Source organism: Hyalella azteca, unplaced genomic scaffold (genome assembly GCF_000764305.2).
Source record: "Hyalella azteca isolate HAZT.00-mixed unplaced genomic scaffold, Hazt_2.0.2 contig13728, whole genome shotgun sequence".
Classification (NCBI taxonomy): Eukaryota; Metazoa; Arthropoda; class Malacostraca; order Amphipoda; family Hyalellidae; genus Hyalella; species Hyalella azteca.
Window position 1 is genome coordinate 24,754 of NW_025943639.1, and position 17,083 is coordinate 41,836.

General features: G+C 41.3%; 1 protein-coding gene across 2 annotated transcripts; it reads left to right on the forward strand.

The window, feature by feature from the left end:
• Positions 1–238: 238 nt before the first annotated feature.
• On the forward strand, positions 239–16,391 carry LOC108670351 (C-1-tetrahydrofolate synthase, cytoplasmic). 2 transcript variants are annotated; one of them, XM_018157818.2, is made up of 21 exons: positions 239–408; positions 2,461–2,545; positions 3,597–3,710; positions 4,274–4,410; positions 4,571–4,808; positions 5,321–5,432; positions 5,941–6,002; positions 6,605–6,768; positions 7,377–7,550; positions 7,955–8,091; positions 8,438–8,652; positions 8,795–8,912; positions 9,411–9,628; positions 9,767–9,922; positions 10,089–10,292; positions 10,679–10,782; positions 11,328–11,492; positions 11,687–11,813; positions 12,171–12,323; positions 13,689–13,778; positions 16,272–16,330. In XM_018157818.2, the coding sequence occupies exons 1-20, from the start codon at positions 374–376 to the stop codon at positions 13,734–13,736; spliced, it is 2,766 nt and encodes a 921-aa protein (XP_018013307.1). In that variant the 5' UTR covers positions 239–373; the 3' UTR covers positions 13,737–13,778; positions 16,272–16,330. The 2 variants fall into 2 exon arrangements, with proteins under 2 accessions (XP_018013307.1, XP_018013306.1); XM_018157817.1 differs by lacking the exon at positions 13,689–13,778 and having other exon boundaries at positions 16,272–16,391.
• Positions 16,392–17,083: the final 692 nt, after the last annotated feature.

Below are 17,083 nucleotides of genomic sequence, written 5' to 3' on the forward strand. Positions count from 1 at the left end.
GCTCCCCGTAGGGCAAGACAAGTACTTTTTATTTCAAATTTGGGATAATTCCTTGTTATATTTAGCCATTATTGTTGATAAAATTTATGCTTCAAAATTCAAATTGATACATTTTCTTCAACTATTTAAAACAATATTCGAAGTGGAAAATACTTGCCTCTTCCTTTATCGGATAATACTTTCCCTGTGTATAAAGTACCTACGGGAGTTATCGTAATTAAAAACCATTCCTCACATTTTCCAGTTACCGGACGCCGGTCGGTCTCCTTGGGTGGTCGGCAAAACTCAACTGCGAAATAAGATTAGGTATTGGATAAAAGTTTTGACTTTAAATACTTTTGCATCTTAGAACTTTTTCAACTTATTTCAAAAAATGGCCCAACTGTTATCTGGAAAAGAAGTGTCTCAGTAAGTTAAGATTTTTTTGTTTTATGCTAATGCCTTGTTTATAAATTTTTGATGAGTTACTGTTACGGTAGGCCTACCTATTCCATATTTAACATTGAACAGTTTGAACTAAACCATATTTTTCTTAATTTAAACATTTAAGAAGTCTCACTCTTTGTCCTTTCTATTGTTAAGGAGTAAAGCGCTTAGTGCCGCAAGGTGGAATTTTAGTACTGGTGGTTCAGTGGTTCTTACATTAAACATTAATTTATCTGTACCTATTTGACTTGGAGTGCCAGTGCCGCACTTAGTTTCACTTCAGTAAGTTCAGTTTCTGTTGATTATTAAGCTAGTTGATAACTTGATAGGCTATATGAAATTAGGAATACTAAATAGTACCTACCTCCATACAACCACTGTTAGGTTATGCATTGTTTTTGTAGTTTGTACAATGTAGTGAATGTACATACTAACATAGGCCTAGGCATAGTGGCAAACCAGTGATTTTTTAGAATCAGTTCATTTTTAATTTTCTCATTTACTCAAGATTGTAATAGATTTCTTATGTATGATAATTCTGGTATCCAAGATACTTTACTGGTCTACTTATAGAACTCAAAAATGAACTTGAGGACAGGATGGAATTCTAATTTCGAAGGTTCATATATTATTTCGATCCACCAAGACCACTTTTTCTACCCAACATTGTTATTTGAGGCAAAAACTGAACTTCTTAAAGGCTTAAAATACGTACACTACCTTGCTCAGTTTCTATAAAGTACCTAACCACTTTGAAGTTTTATGCTTGCACCTTTCACTCAACAATTAAAATTAGACTTATATAAAGTATTAGTTAGTTGAAAATTTGTCTCTATGTCCTTTCTATTGTTAAGGAGTAAAGCGCTTAGTGCCGCAAGGTGGAATTTTAGTACTGGTGGTTCAGTGGTTCTTACATTAAACATTAATTTAGGTATCTGTAATGAGTCTGTATTGGAGTGCCGCACTTAGTTTCACTTCATTAAGTTCAGTTTCTGTTGATTATTAGTTGATATATGAATAGTACCTAGGCCTACCTCCATATGACCACTGTTAGGTTATGCATTTTTTTTTTTTTGTTGTTTGTACAATGTAGGTACATACATTTATACATATAATATTATAATTTTATGATATCTTCACAACTTCACCTGTTAATTTATTAATTTTTTTAATTCTATTTTTTGCTTGGTGGCTTGCAGACACACCAATGATTTAAGTTCTTCAAATTAATAATATAATTTTTTTAATTCAACTTCTGCTTGGTGGCTTGCAGACAGCAGACACACCAAATGACCAAATCACCAATGATCTAGGTTCTTCAAATTAATTGCTTTTAGGCTACTTAGCTCATTATTTTCAATAAAAAAGCTTTTAATTGAAGGAAAAGTTTTCATGATAATTATACAGTTATTCTGCACCAATGTAGGTAGAAAATCAGGCAGAACTTTCTAAAAGTTGTGAGTTAAAACTTGAAACAAATGTTTCAGAATTGATTTAAAAAAAATTGCTGGCAAACCGTAAAACACATCATTTTTGGCAGTTTTATTATGAAATTATTTTTTAATTGAGCAAGAGTCATATTGGCATGTTGATGTTGCTATGGATAAAGATAAAATTTTCTGCAATCACCTATCATAGGTATTTTTGTCTCATTCACAGATAGCTGCTGGCCTTCTGCTCAATTTTCTAGTTTGGAAAAAGATTTTCATGTATGGAAATTTGAACCAGTTATTAGTTTTAGAAGTAATATGGCTTCTAACTCTAATATGTATAGGTACTACGTACAAGGGTAGTTAGGTAGTAATACTTCCTAACTACCCTTGTATCTAATTATATCAGGCATACTGTTGTCTGTCTATGATTGTTTTCAAAAACTTTCAGAGCATATAGTACCATAAGTCTTGAGAATAAAATGTTTGCATGCAATATCTATACCTCTTGCACAGTTGCACTTAACAATGTAGAGTTACAGTTAGTAGACATGATCAGTGAATGCTAATAGAATATCTAATAAACTAAGCTTCGACTTTTCAGAGATGTCCGAAATCAGCTGGCAGATCGTTGCAAGAAACTACGTGAAGAGTTCCCTGGCTTCCAACCTGGACTTGCTATTGTTCAAGTAATTTCTATTATTCAGAAGAGTTTTCTCTAGCCCACATTCTCTCCAGTGTACCCATGCCCCCCCCCACCAAACAGCCTCTTCCTCAGCTACCATCATTCATGCACCATCACCCTGCACCTCTGCTCTCACTCCAAACAGCCCCTACCTCTGCTACCATCATTCATGCACTATCACCCAGCACCTCTGCTCTCACTCCAACAGCCCCTACCTCTGCTACCATCATTCATGCACTATCACCCATCACCTCTGCTCTCACTCCAAACAGCCCCTACCTCTGCTACCATCATTCATGCACTATCACCCAGCACCACTGCTCTCACTTCAAACAGCCCCATCTGCTACCATCATTCAGGCACTATCACCCAGCACCACTGCTCTCACTCCAACAACCCCATCTGCTACCATCATTCAGGCACTATCACCCATCACCTCTGCTCTCACTTCAAACAGCCCCTACCTCTGCTACCATCATTCAGGCCATACCAGGTGCTCTCACTCCAAACAGCCCCATCTGCTACCATCATTCAGGCACTATCACCCAGCACCACTGCTCTCACTCCAAACAGCCCCAACCTCTGCTGCCATCAGCGGTGGCTGCTGGTCGTAGTGGCAAACCAGATATTTTTAAGATTGTTAAATTTTTTTACATACATTCCCTCCTAGCTTCCCTGCCCCCTCACCAAACCTCTGCTACCACCACACATACATTCATACTTTGTTATTGCTTTAGATAGACTGGCAGTAATAGTGATTAGTATTGGTTGACAGTTGACACTGAAGAAATTTAATGTGCAAAAATTCTATATAAATGCATAATAATCTCTATATATAGCATAATAATATCACTGCAATTTTAGATGTCATATGACCCAGAATAGGCTATTTTATCCCACTTTATTATTATTTGCTTAGTATGTATACCTATATTTTTCATTCACTTGCATAACCATTTTATGAACCTAAGCTTTATATCTCTACTTGAAGAACTGTTTTACTACAAACTTCATGCATGAGGGAAAGGCCATCTACATAGCTGCTTATTTTACAGGTTGGATCACGGGAAGACAGCAATGTTTACATCCGTATGAAGATCAAGGCTGCTGAGGAAATTGGAATTAAAGCACAACATGTTTGCTTTCCTAACACCATAACACAGTCGCAAGTAAAACTTCAATTCCTTCAAAGTTACCTTGCATAATTGTTTGTGGTTAAAGTTTATTCTTAGTTTCTTCATTTAATTTTAATGTTTATGCTGTAAGAAAATTGTTTGTTGTTAGTATCCTGTGATACTAAATGAATTTACTGACTTTGCCTTGAATTTCAATGAAAGACAAGGCATAAAGTTTGAATTTAAAGTTTTCTTTACTAATACAAACTTACTGGCTTCATTTCAAGTATCATTTGGAAATAATTGCAGTCAGTCAGTTCCTAAAAAAAATTAACTTTAAACTGTTGGAAAACAAAACAAGTATGTTGAAGAAAGAAAAAATTTTAATTTTTTTTTCATAGCTCTCTTCATGCTAAATTTGCTGTAACTGAAATTGTGAAACATTAGTAGCTTAGCTCAGTATTTATTTGCTAGTTACTAAACCTGAAGACATTAATATATATGTACGATTGCTTCTTTAGCTTATTAAAAACATTTACTTGTTTGATGCTTGACTTGCTTGCTTTTATGCCACACATTAAGCATCTTGACATGACAGTATGCATTAATCATTGCAGTTGGTGGATGAAGTGAAGAAGCTTAATGCAGACCCCAGCATCCATGGAATGATCGTCCAAGTACCGCTTGACTCTGTCAACAAGATAGACTCAGATCTTGTGCTTGATACCATCTCTCCCTCAAAGGATGTTGATGGGTAAACTGCTAATTGTTATTATTTTAACATGCTGCAAATTTCATCAACAGACTTTGACTTGCTTGAAATTATTTCATTCAAGAACATTAGACTATCTTCTTTCAGATGTCCATTGACATCTTTTTTTTGGATTGTGTTTAACATTGCACACCTCATGCAGCCTCACGACCTCAAGCGCCGGTATGCTGTCACACGGAATGCTCACGTCAGGCTTCCTGCCCTGCACGCCCAACGGTTGCATGGAGCTCATCAGACGCAGTGGAGCAAAGATTGAGGGCGCCACAGCGGTGGTGTTGGGGCGCAGCAAGATAGTGGGCACCCCCATGGCAGAGCTGCTCAAGTGGCACAATGCCACCGTCACCACATGCCACTCCAGGACTGCTGACCTCTCGCAAGTGGTTGGTTGTTTTGGTGGACAGACTGTTTTGTGATGCTCATGTGTTCGTTTCTTCAATAAATTTTCAATATTGATCTTTTTGGCCAATTTTTGAAAATGAGACATTAACAATTTTGTGGGAAAATACACTGTCGTTTCCAATTAATAATTGCTTTGCGGTAAAACATCAAGGATTTGATGATTTGTACATCAATGACTGTCAATGTTGTGAACAAGTTTTGAAATGGTTGTCTCTTACAAAGAAAATGATATAGGTACTCACGTTTTCATAAAATGGTTCCAGCAAAAGAAATCATTCAAATAGAGACAACATATATATCTACATCATAAGTGTGCTAGAGATTGTGTCAAAATTTAGCAATTTTAACTCGCCAAATTATTGAGAAGATTTAGAGATAAGACCAGCTAGGTATTGTTAGGTGATGGCTTAACTGGTTCGGGTGCTGAAATGAACAAATATGCCTGCATCACAGGAACATTACTGACACCAAATTACTCGTTTCTGCCGGCCAGACTCGCACGGCCGATATTCTGGTGGTGGGCATCGGCAAACCGGAGCTGGTAAAGGGATCTTGGGTGAAGCCTGGAGCTGTCGTTATTGACTGCGGCATCAACGCCATACCAGGTGAGCAGTTAACTGCGGCATCAACGCCATACCAAGTGAGCAGTTGACTGTGGCATCAACGCCATACCAGGTGAGCAGTTGACTGCGGCATCAACGCCACACCAGGTGAGCAGTTGACTGCGGCATCAACGCCACACCAGGTGAGCAGTTGACTGCGGCATCAACGCCACACCAGGTGAGCAGTTGACTGCAGTGAGCGTGAGTTGTGCGATTGTGCTCATATAATCAATTACTATTCATATTGATACAAATATTTTCGCTCTCCCTGAGTTTGAATATTATTGAATATTATAAAATATATTTATTATATTTGATATAATATATTAAATACCGGTATATAGTATACCGGTATATATGATAATATATTGAATATATGAAAACAGTTGCAGTGACTGCTTGGCTGTCAAAACGAACTGATTTATATATATATAATATTGATATCAGATTGAGACAATTCTTATGGTTTCAATTTACTTTGAGAGTAAAATTTTATTTATTTCTTCCAAAGATGCCACAAAAAAATCAGGCCAGAAGCTCGTGGGTGACGTGGATTTCAAGGAAGTGTCTGAGGTGAGCTGAGCTGCTTGCTCCATACCTCGTGTTCATGCACCTGATGTCTTGCCTTGTACTATGCCACTTGTCCTGAACCGCAGCTCTGTATAACCCGTGAAAGTTTGGGCTTTTTATTAGCATTTTCTTATTTATGGAAAAAATGCACTATTGTGCTCGCCATGTCCGTCCGTCTGTCTGTCTGTTTGTCTGTCCGTCCGTGACTTCACATTTTCGTCGACGAGAAAATGCGCTCTATGTCACTCACCGCAGTGAGTACTGAGTTATATTTTTTAATTGTATTGAATAATTTTGACCGCATATGGAATAGCCAAGTTATTATTCCTCTTAACTGTCCATAAGATAATTAATGATTTTTTATCCCTTTGTTACTGGTGGTATTACAAGGTGTAAAAATTATGGTAGGTAATAACCATGACACATGCAAAAGTCTTTAAAATGACGTATAGTACTGAGTAATAAGTGAACGACTAAGTGAAGTTACAAATTCTTAGTAAATCTTAACATATTTGAGAAAGCTTAAGTTATTGAAGACAGCTGAGTATTGAAGACAGCTGAGTATTGAAGGCCCTGGAGTGTGAAGTTTGCCCTGCCCTGTTCAGGTGGCGTCAGTAATCACCCCCGTGCCGGGGGGCGTTGGCCCCATGACCGTTGCGATGCTCATGCAGAACACCGTCCTGGCAGGGGAGCGCGCCGCCGCCTCCCTGCGGTCCTCGCAGTGGAGCATGCGGTACCTCGACATCCAGCCCCAGGACCACACTCCCAGGTCAGCACCTGTGCTATGATAGGTTATCTTGAACCCTGCTATTTTAACTCGTACTTGCCCACCACGTTTCATGCTATCTCAGCACGTGCCCACCACGTTTCATGCTATCTCAGCACGTGCCCACCACGTTTCATGCTATCTCAGCACGTGCTGACCGCGTTTCATGCTATCTCAGCTCGTGCCGACCGCGTTTCATGTTATCTCAGCACGTGCCGACCGCGTTTCATGCTATCTCAGCACGTGCCGACCGCGTTTCATGTTACCTCAGCACGTGCCGACCGCGTTTCATGTTATCTCAGCACGTGCCGACCGCGTTTCATGTTATCTCAGCACGTGCCCACCACGTTTCATGCTATCTCAGCACGTGCCCACCACGTTTCATGCTATCTCAGCACGAGCCCACCACGTTTCATGCTATCTCAACACATGCCCACCACGTTTCATGCTATCTCAGCACGTGCCCACCCCATTTCATGTTATCTCAGCACGGGCCCACCACGTTTCATGCTATCTCAGCACGGGCCCACCACGTTTCATGCTATCTCAGCACGGGCCCACCATGTTTTTTATCTAAACATGACACAAGTTAATGTTTGTAACGCCCGCAGTGACATCGAGATCGCGCGCTCGCAGACGCCTAAGGACGTGTTGGAGCTGGCGACGGAGGTGGGGCTACAGGCGTGCGAGGTGGCGCCCTACGGCAGCAAGAAGGCTAAGGTGGACCTCGCTGTGCTTAAGAGGCTGCAGGCCGCGCAGGACGGCAAGTACATCGTCGTCGCTGGGTCAGTGTCTTCATCGCAATAATTAGCTAAATTAAAATCGTGGAGAGTGCAATGTTGGTTGTTGTTGATTAATACATATTCGTATCATTCATTTTGTCTGAAATTTTTTCATTAGCTAGCTTTTTTTACATGGAATACTATCCCGTGTCCTCGCGATGATCTCAATTGATCTTAACCCTCCTGTAGTCTTAATTTCCGGTCTCTTAATGGAAATGCGGGCCATTTTGGGCCGGATGACTACAGGAGGGTTAATCAGATCGCAAGCTCTGCACAGACGATTCTGAACTGATTCTTGAAAGTAGTATATTATATACGTCTCGTGCTCGTCCATATTTATAACAGGTGCTCAAAATTTGTTGCAATGGATCGTGTGTTTATGTACTATTTTAGTGCTGTATTAACAGCATCACCCCAACGCCGCTGGGGGAGGGCAAAAGCACCACCACCATCGGACTGTGCCAAGCCCTGGGCGCTCACTGCAACAAGAACGTCTTTGCGTGCGTCAGGCAGCCGTCCCAGGGGCCAACATTCGGCATCAAAGGTAATAACTTTATACCTGCAGTGGCGTGCTGTGCTGTTAACGCCTTGCAGGGCTTTGCCACTTTGTGCTGGTATCGCCATGCAGTACCGCGTTTTACTGTAGCAGCAAGATTGTTCCTCCGACCTCTCTTCAGACACCACATTCTTAGGACAAGTTTACTAATTGTTGAAGCTGTAAGGAACAAGTTTATCAATTGATGAAGCAGTAAGGAATAAGTTCACCAATTGATGAAGCATTAAGGTTTAGTTTACCAATTGATGAAGCAGTAAGGAATAAGTATACCAATTGATGAAGCAGTAAGATTGTCCGAACTATAATCTACATCGAACGTGTGGCTGACCTGCAGGTGGCGCTGCTGGGGGTGGCTGGTCCCAGGTGATCCCTATGGATGAGTTCAACCTCCACCTCACGGGCGACATCCACGCCATCACTGCAGCCAACAATTTGCTCGCGGCTCAAATTGACGCCAGGATTTTCCACGAAGCCACTCAGTCGGACGAGGCGCTCTATGGACGCTTGGTGCCTGCAGTGAAGGGACAGCGAGCTTTTTCAAAGATACAGGTTTGATCTATTGCGTATTTGTAAATGAATAGAGTCGTTAAACTATAGAGCTATCATTTCTTGCTGCATTATTGCTCCTGTGATTATGTTATTTTTAAACAATTTACTTATAAATTTTTCAACCGTTTATTCATTCTTTCAGTTGTCGAGACTTGAGCGTCTGGGCATCGACAAGAAAGATCCTAATTCTCTCACCCCTGAGGAGATCAACAAGTTTGTACGCCTCAACATTGATACAAACACCATCACTTGGCAGAGAGGTAACCAATAGACAAAAAATATATTATTAACCATCTACGTTTAACGGTTTAATGGAATTTTAAAGAGTCCTAAGGAACAGGTGGAAGTCAGAAGTTTGAAGTATTTGGAAATATTTATCCTCTTCTAAATTGGAAAGCTTAATCCTGAACTTCAATGTCAACTACAAACTGTTTCAGTGACAGTCATAAATGTCCGCTCTCTGCTCAAGAGCCTGCAAAAAATGTTTGAGATTTATATATTAACTTTGAGTATATATTAATTCGTACCAATTTAGGACAACGTGGTCATTTGGTCATTAAAATTATTTATTGAGTTTTGGTGGTTAACATCAAGAAAAACTATTTCAGTTTTGGATATAAACGACCTCTTCCTGCGCAAGATCACGATCAGGCAGTCAGATAATTGTATTATTTCTATTTCAGTGCTGGACACAAACGACCGCTTCCTGCGCAACATCACGATCAGTCAGTCAGATAATTGTATCATTTCTATTTCAGTGCTGGACACAAACGACCGCTTCCTGCGCAAGATCACGATCGGGCAGTCGGCGACGGAGAAGAACATGACGCGGTCATGTCAGTTCGACATCACGGTGGCGAGCGAGATTATGGCGGTGCTGGCCCTCACCACCTCCTTGGAGGACATGCGGGCGCGACTCGGACGGATGGTCGTGGCCAGCGACACGGCTGGCAATCCTGTCACTGCCGAGGATCTGGTATAATTCCTGTCACCGAGGATCTGTTCATGTTTAAATTATTATATAACAAGTTTAATGTATGATGCACAACATATCACGTTCATTTACTTGTTATACCGTACCTATCACACAACTGTTATTTGTTCTTGACCTCAGGGTGCGAGTGGGGCTCTCACCGTGCTTCTGAAGGACGCCATCCGCCCCAATCTCATGCAGACGTTGGAAGGCACGCCCGTCTTCGTGCACGCGGGGCCCTTTGCTAACATCGCCCACGGAAACTCCTCCATTCTCGCTGATAAAATAGCACTCAAGGTCTGCCTGCCGATCCTCCATTTCTGCTGTGAAATTCATTGATTGACTACGAGGTTGTAGCATCTGCTTGGGATTGATTGTTGTTAATATATATTTGTGTGTAGAGGAGTAACGTTAATATTTGCAGAAGACAGCTCAACAAAACTGAGCGCTTACTATTGGGCAGCTGGTTGGGAGTGATGGATACGTGGTGACAGAGGCTGGGTTCGGGGCGGACATCGGCATGGAGAAATTCTTCAACATCAAGTGCAGGACGAGCGGCCTGGTGCCGCACTGCGTCGTGCTCGTCGCCACTGTCAGGGCCCTCAAGATGCACGGCGGAGGACCTAAGGTCCTGCCAGGCACGCCCCTTCCCAAAGAGTACCTTGAGGTTTGTTATGAGAGGCATCCTGCTGTTCCTAGTGTCTCGTTAGTAGAGGCATCCTGCTGTGTCTGGTGTCTCGTTAGTAGAGGCATCCTGCTGTGTCTGGTGTCTCGTTAGCAGAAAACTTCAGTAGCGTTCATGTTTTTGGCAGTAAATATCCTTAATTTCTTATATTCATTTCTTTTTATATGCTTAGCCAGCACTATTCACCAAAAATAATCGTTTCCTTTTTATAATTTGAGCAGCATCTTATTAGTTTACTTGCTACAAAGGATAGCAAATATACGTTCTGGATTCATTATAAAAAAATCTGACAATAATTTAGCGATAACATTCTCGTTTCTATTCGGAGTCAAGAAGCGATATTTTGAAGCTTCATCTTCCTCGTTCAGGAGAACTTGGATCTCGTCCAGAAAGGCGCCAGCAACCTGAGGAAGCAGATCGAGAACGGCAACTTGTTTGGTGTGCCTGTGGTGGTTGCCATCAACAAGTTCGCGTGAGTTTAACTGACATTTTCATCTACAAGTTTGCATCATGTTCTGTTTTATGTCAAGATGTGAGGTTCATGTCAAGCATTAACCTATGCTGTGTTTGGTGAGCTTGAATCATGCTGATTAATAACCTTCAATGTTTGTCGTAGGCGTAAAATATTGTGTGTGCGGTAAATTGCTCGAGCATGTCGCAGAGTGCCAGCTCCGTTTGTAAGACATTAGTTTGGAAGAAAGAAAGCCTTTTTTTAGCTTTTTTGCTTGGTGATGTGGTATAGGACTACTAACCAAGAACCTAAAATACTTGTATTATTTGTGCACTTTTCTCGCTCTAAGGTGCACAATTACTATTTACAAACAATTCTTATTGAGACCCAATTTATCCATCGCAATTACAGCTCTAGCGCGCCACTGTAGAACACCAAATTAACACGGTGTGATGAAGTTTTTGCCCATATAATCCGTTTATTGTAATTAAGTCCAGTTTTCACTAACTTCTAATTAATATAACAACTCGCTGTCTTTTTCAACGTAATTTTTTGGCCACGAGCAGGACTGACACTGAGGCGGAGCTCGCGTTGGTGCAGCGTGAGGCGGAGGCGAGCGGGGCGGCGCGAGCCGTGGTCTGCACACACTGGCGGGACGGCGGCCGCGGGGCTAAGGCTCTGGCCGAGGCCGTACAGGAGCAGTGCCAGGGGCAAGACAATCACAGCTTCAGGTGACGCTTGTGTAGACAGCAGTAGTGCCGGTCACATGGCAGCTCTTGTGAATGCTTTATATTTGTGCCTTAAATTCTTAACTTTGAAACACTGAATCCAGTTGGGTTAAAAGATTTTAATGCGTACTTTGCTAGAAAATGTTTCCTAAATATGTTTTTAAATTTAATTTTGCTCACACGCTTCACTCCCTCAGGTTTCTGTATGACCTCACCCTCCCGATCGAGGAGAAGATCCGCTCGATCTCGCAGAAAATCTACGGCGCTGCCGACATTTCCATCGAGCCTGAGGCGCAGGAACAAATCGATCGCTACAAGAAGCAGGTGAGCAATATTCATTTTCTGCTCATCTTTAGAAGGTTGTTAGAATTGAAACGTAAAACTTTATTGATTTCTCTTTTAAAATACATTCTTTCGTATTGACGTTTAACTTCTTCCAAGCTTTTATTTCATTGTCAGTAGAAGTCTTCGTCTCGTGAACTTCTCACACCAATGTAAGCATGAATACAAACCTAAATGTTTCAAATGAATCGCATCTTCCAAGGCTTTAGCAACATTCAAGCCTGCAAAAATATTTACTTTAAATGCATCAACAGAATTACGAACTGGCGACATCAGTCTGCATCCTGGGACACTGCTGGAGTTTTTGTTTGAATGCTAAACTGAGTTTTTTTTTGTCAGGGCTTCAACGACCTGCCCATCTGCATGGCTAAGACGCACCTGTCGTTCACTGCGGACCCGACAGTGAAGGGCGCCCCCACAGGCTTCACCATCCCCGTCAGCCAAGTGAGGGCCTCGGTGGGCGCCGGCTTCCTCTACCCCATCGTCGGCACCGTGAGTATCAACATTTCTGGTGCAGCTCATAAATTGGTATCATAAAGAACAAGCAGTCAGTGCAGCGTACACTGTAGAGCTTACAAAATTCATAATTTAATGTAACTAAAATTCTATTGTGAAGACGCTCACGCCATCCACGCTCACGCCATCCATGCTCACGCCATCCACGCTCACGCCATCCACGCTCACGCCATCCACGCTCACGCCATCTACGCTCACGACGTCCACGCTCACGCCATCCACGCTCACGCCATTTACGCTCACGACATCCACGCTCTCGACGTTCACGCTCACGCCAACCACGTTCTCACCCAACGGATCCAATTTTATCGCAATCACAAGACAATCTACCGTTCGCCTAATTTAGAGTGCTGTCAGCCGGAGTCCTTCATTGGCTAAATGCATGACACCACGTCCTGATATTGTGACGGGAGAATATTCTTCTCTCATGGAGTCAGACAAGAATTTGATAATTTGATCGCTCTGACAAAAATAATTGACCATATACTCTTGGTTTTCCTACATGTTGTCTTGCACACATCAATCGTTGGCTCAGAAGTTCACTCCGTACCAAACAAGCTTGAATAAGAACGCATTTCATTTTTTCTCGAGAGATGACGTTCGATTGTCACTAACACAGATGCGCAGCGTGATACACGGTTTGCAGTAACTATATTATGTTATGTGCTCAGTTTAGCCTCGTCCTTACTATTGATATTTTTCACCGGGTGCTTCATATGATCTGTGAAACTGTTAAAAATTGTCCATTTTTATTCGCTTCTAAAATTCCTGCTTGTAAGTTACTGGGCTTAGACATACTTATCTTCCAGGTTTAATCATAAATTACATGTATAGTGTGTTTTTAAATCATACCGTAATTCCAATCATTCCCCAAATTTAAATGCTAACTTCAGCCCTTGCTTTTAACATTCAACCTAAGTCGCGCGGACGCTGAAAAACATTCTGGGGCATGCGAGTAAACGTGCGCAATGAATTCTGCTAATATTGGCTCTGCTTTTCTGGCTCCTTGATCCTGTTGGAGCGTTAGAACGTTCCTGATCTTGCTTGAATTAACATAATCCACATAAAATTATTAGCTGTGTAGTAACAGAGCTGATTTGCAGTAGCATTGATACCTTGAAGTAATATTGGTTCTTTGAAGGGGCGTTGGTGCCTTGAAGTAACATTAGTACTCTGAAGTTACATATTGCTGCCTGACAGTAAGAGTAGTACTCTGAAGTAACATTAGTGCAGAAGTACTTTTGTGCCTTTAAGTAACCTTAGTAACATCATTACCCCATAAGTAACATCATTACCCCGAAGTAACAAGTGAAGCGCAAGTAACTGAGGCCGTGTGCTCAGAGCTCGAGTAGCCGCGGTCTGCACTGGCTCAGACGTCTCGTGAAGTAGAAGCTCTGACGCCTCCCACTGCCCTGCCGCCGCCGCCCTCAGGTAGAGCTGCCACCACGCACATCTTGTCATCACTAACATAGTCTCGTGCTATATTATCATCTATGCTGTGCGACTAAAGCTTCTCGAACATAGATCCCATTATTTGTAAGTAGACGCAAAACACTTGGTTGGAAGGCAAATAAATTAGTGTTGTCAGAATCCATACGAAAGATGTACCAAGTTTACTTAATAAGCTAAATCACTTTGCAGCTCGTAAGTCGGATAGAGTAGGCTCGCTATTATTTAATTTTCAAGGTATTAAATGCAAGCGTAGATGAGCCCCACTACACTAGACTACACTTGGCGTGGTCTAGATAACTTGAATGATACGGTCGTAGCAGTTTAGGGAGCCAAAATATCATATGAACATCTTGACTTTAAGTGCCTTCTACAGTTGAACCCTAGCACCACGATGTTGAGGTGGCTCTCGTGTGCCTTGTTTGCAGAGAGAGATTAGGATACCTTAATGCAGTGCAAGGTGCCCTGCCTGCCCATCTCTTCGCCTGCCTATCTCTTCGCTTGTCCTTACTTCTTTCATCTTACTTGATGTAGTATCTTGTCCATTTGACATCAACTTTCACTGTTTTTTTGTTCGATAACTGCTGATTATGAAATAGCAATAGCTCATCTTCTCACATTACTGCCAGCAAACTTTCTTTATTTACAGTAGGTACAATTCTCTTTACAAACTTCATTCTTAAGCCTTCCATGAATGACAAGTTTTATACAATAGAAATCCTTGACAAGTTTTATACAATTCAAAAGAGTTCCTTCTCTGTCAGGAGAAGATTTCTCATCCTCTTTATTTCAAATTTATATGTTATTTATTGTTATTATGATCACAATTTTCATTAACGCCTTGAAATATTCTTTGTCTTACTTGGCTAATATCACAAGCATTGTCTGGCTAGATCCCATTAATGAAGTAATGTAAAGCTGTTCCAAGTGTACGGTTGAAGTCAATCTTATACTTCTCAGCGAATTGTAGCCATTGAGTCTACGGACTGTTATGAAAATTACTATATTCATGCGTGGATACAGGATTTTTCTATTGGTTTTCGTTTGGTTTCTCTGGTAATGTTTTAATGAACTAATACCGTATTGATAAAAATAACACGCACCTCACAATGTGTCGCCGCATTAACATCATGGAATTAAACCATTTTAGCTTATTAAACACTTCATTAATCTTAAATTGGTGTGGTGTACCGTGTTTATGGACCACTGATCAACACTAAGTGCTGTACAACACGGCTTCTGTACAATTCTTGACCTGTGTTATGCTTATGCACTACCTTTAATGTAAACCTACCAATAACTTCTGTTGGTCTAACGAACTGGGTTACCAACATTAAGTATTAACATCTTCATCTCTAAAGGTAAACCTAGACCTGCAAAATTGGTTGCACAATATTTTGACACAGCTTCTAGACACTCAATATTATTGCGAAATATTTTTGCTTCACAGAGCCTCGATAATGTTTAAAATAAATGCCTTTTTGCTTCACTTTCCACTTAGCATGATATTAATATGTGGTTGGCGCAACGGCCGTTACACCGCCAACCGTAACGCTCAACGGGGTTACGCGGCCGTTACAGAAACACAAAATATGTTCACTCTGGACGATAAAATATCCTTCCGTTTGTGCAATGTATTGTTAAGATTTTATTTGAATATTATTACGTAAACCAAAGTATTTCGCAGTGATATTGTGTGCTGTGTGCCTGAAGGTTGTCTTACTCGTGTCCGCGACTGCTAGCTTCACATTATAATTTGTTGTAATTCTCAACTGCTACTTCGTTTATGGCTGGTAAATTTCGTTCATTTCGAGTTTCTCGATTGTTTGATTGCTTGCCTATACAAGATACGATATGATAGACAGATTCAAATCAATAACCAAATAATAGATTTTTACGAAAAAAATGTTCGTTGTTCTTCATGCCCCACAAGATTCACTCCGATCGAACATTTGTTCTCGGAATTTCTCTTTTGAATTTTGTACGTCGATCGATACGTCGATCGCCCGTTCTTCGTCAGTTATAACCTGTCTTCTGGTTCAAAGCCGCTGCGAATATAATTACTGGTGTGAAGCCTAGCATAATCACTATAATTCCGGTGCTGAACATTTTGGAAACTTGATCAAATGAAGATTTCGAACAATTATTTTTTCTTCAATATATAACGTCTGTACCCGAATTCCTTAGGTTTTTTTCTATTTCAATTGTTTTTAATGCTAATTTTAATTGTTTTTGATGTTCTGTTAGTCGGCATTCCAGGTGATCTGTTTTGTTGTACAGATTTGGCGTGACTGCGTTGAAGCTTGTGTATGGTTTACCGACCTTAAGATACCGACGTTGTTTTGCTCTGATCCTTCAAAATGCAGAAGATCTGGTTCGTTGTGCGCATTTTTTTCATGCCACTTTATATCTGTTGAACTAGTCTGTCGTTTTATAGGCCCTAAGATAAGTGAAGTCCTTTGCTCTCGCCTCCAGATGAGCACCATGCCAGGGCTGCCCACGCGACCCTGCATCTACGACATCGACCTCAACCTCGAGACCGGCGAGGTGGAAGGCCTCTTCTAAAACACGTAAACCTAATACGTGTCTTCAGAGATACGTACTGCTCACGGTGACTGGCCTGCTCACGGTGACTGGCCTGCTCACGGTGACTGGTCTGCTCACGGTGACTGGACTGCTCACGGTGACTGGCCTGCTCACGGTGACTGGCCTGCTCACGGTGACTGGCCTGCTCACGGTGACTGGACTGCACGGTGCTTCGGTCGTAAATATTCTACTCGGTTTCTCTGTATCCCTGCCGAGGCTAGCTGAGATAAGAGCCTCAATGTGCCTTATATCGACTTGTTAAAGACGTGCTTGTTAAATGCATTCCGACGCGTTGCTCTTGTGAACGTCTTCTCTTTGTTTGCTGCTCGTTGGTCTTTTGAATATTATTAATTAACTTTTAGCTGTTGGGATTTCATGGAGTTTCATATCACAATTCATTGAACGTTATGACGTGGGTCACCTAAATACGTGTGCCATAGTTCTAGGCATGGTAACTCTTACGGTGCGTTTCCTTGTGGTCATTCTTAATCAGTTAGTTTGTGAGTCATCATCGACTCAACAATTTTGTACGTTTTCTAAAGTAGTATGCTAATGTAAACTTAATACAAACTGCTCAATTTTAGCAGGTATCATGAAGTATCGTTTTTCTACAATGCGGCAACACGACCAACTCTTGACTATGGAAGGAGATGCCGCTGCTCAATCATCATGGTTTAGTATATCCCTGAGATACTAGGATC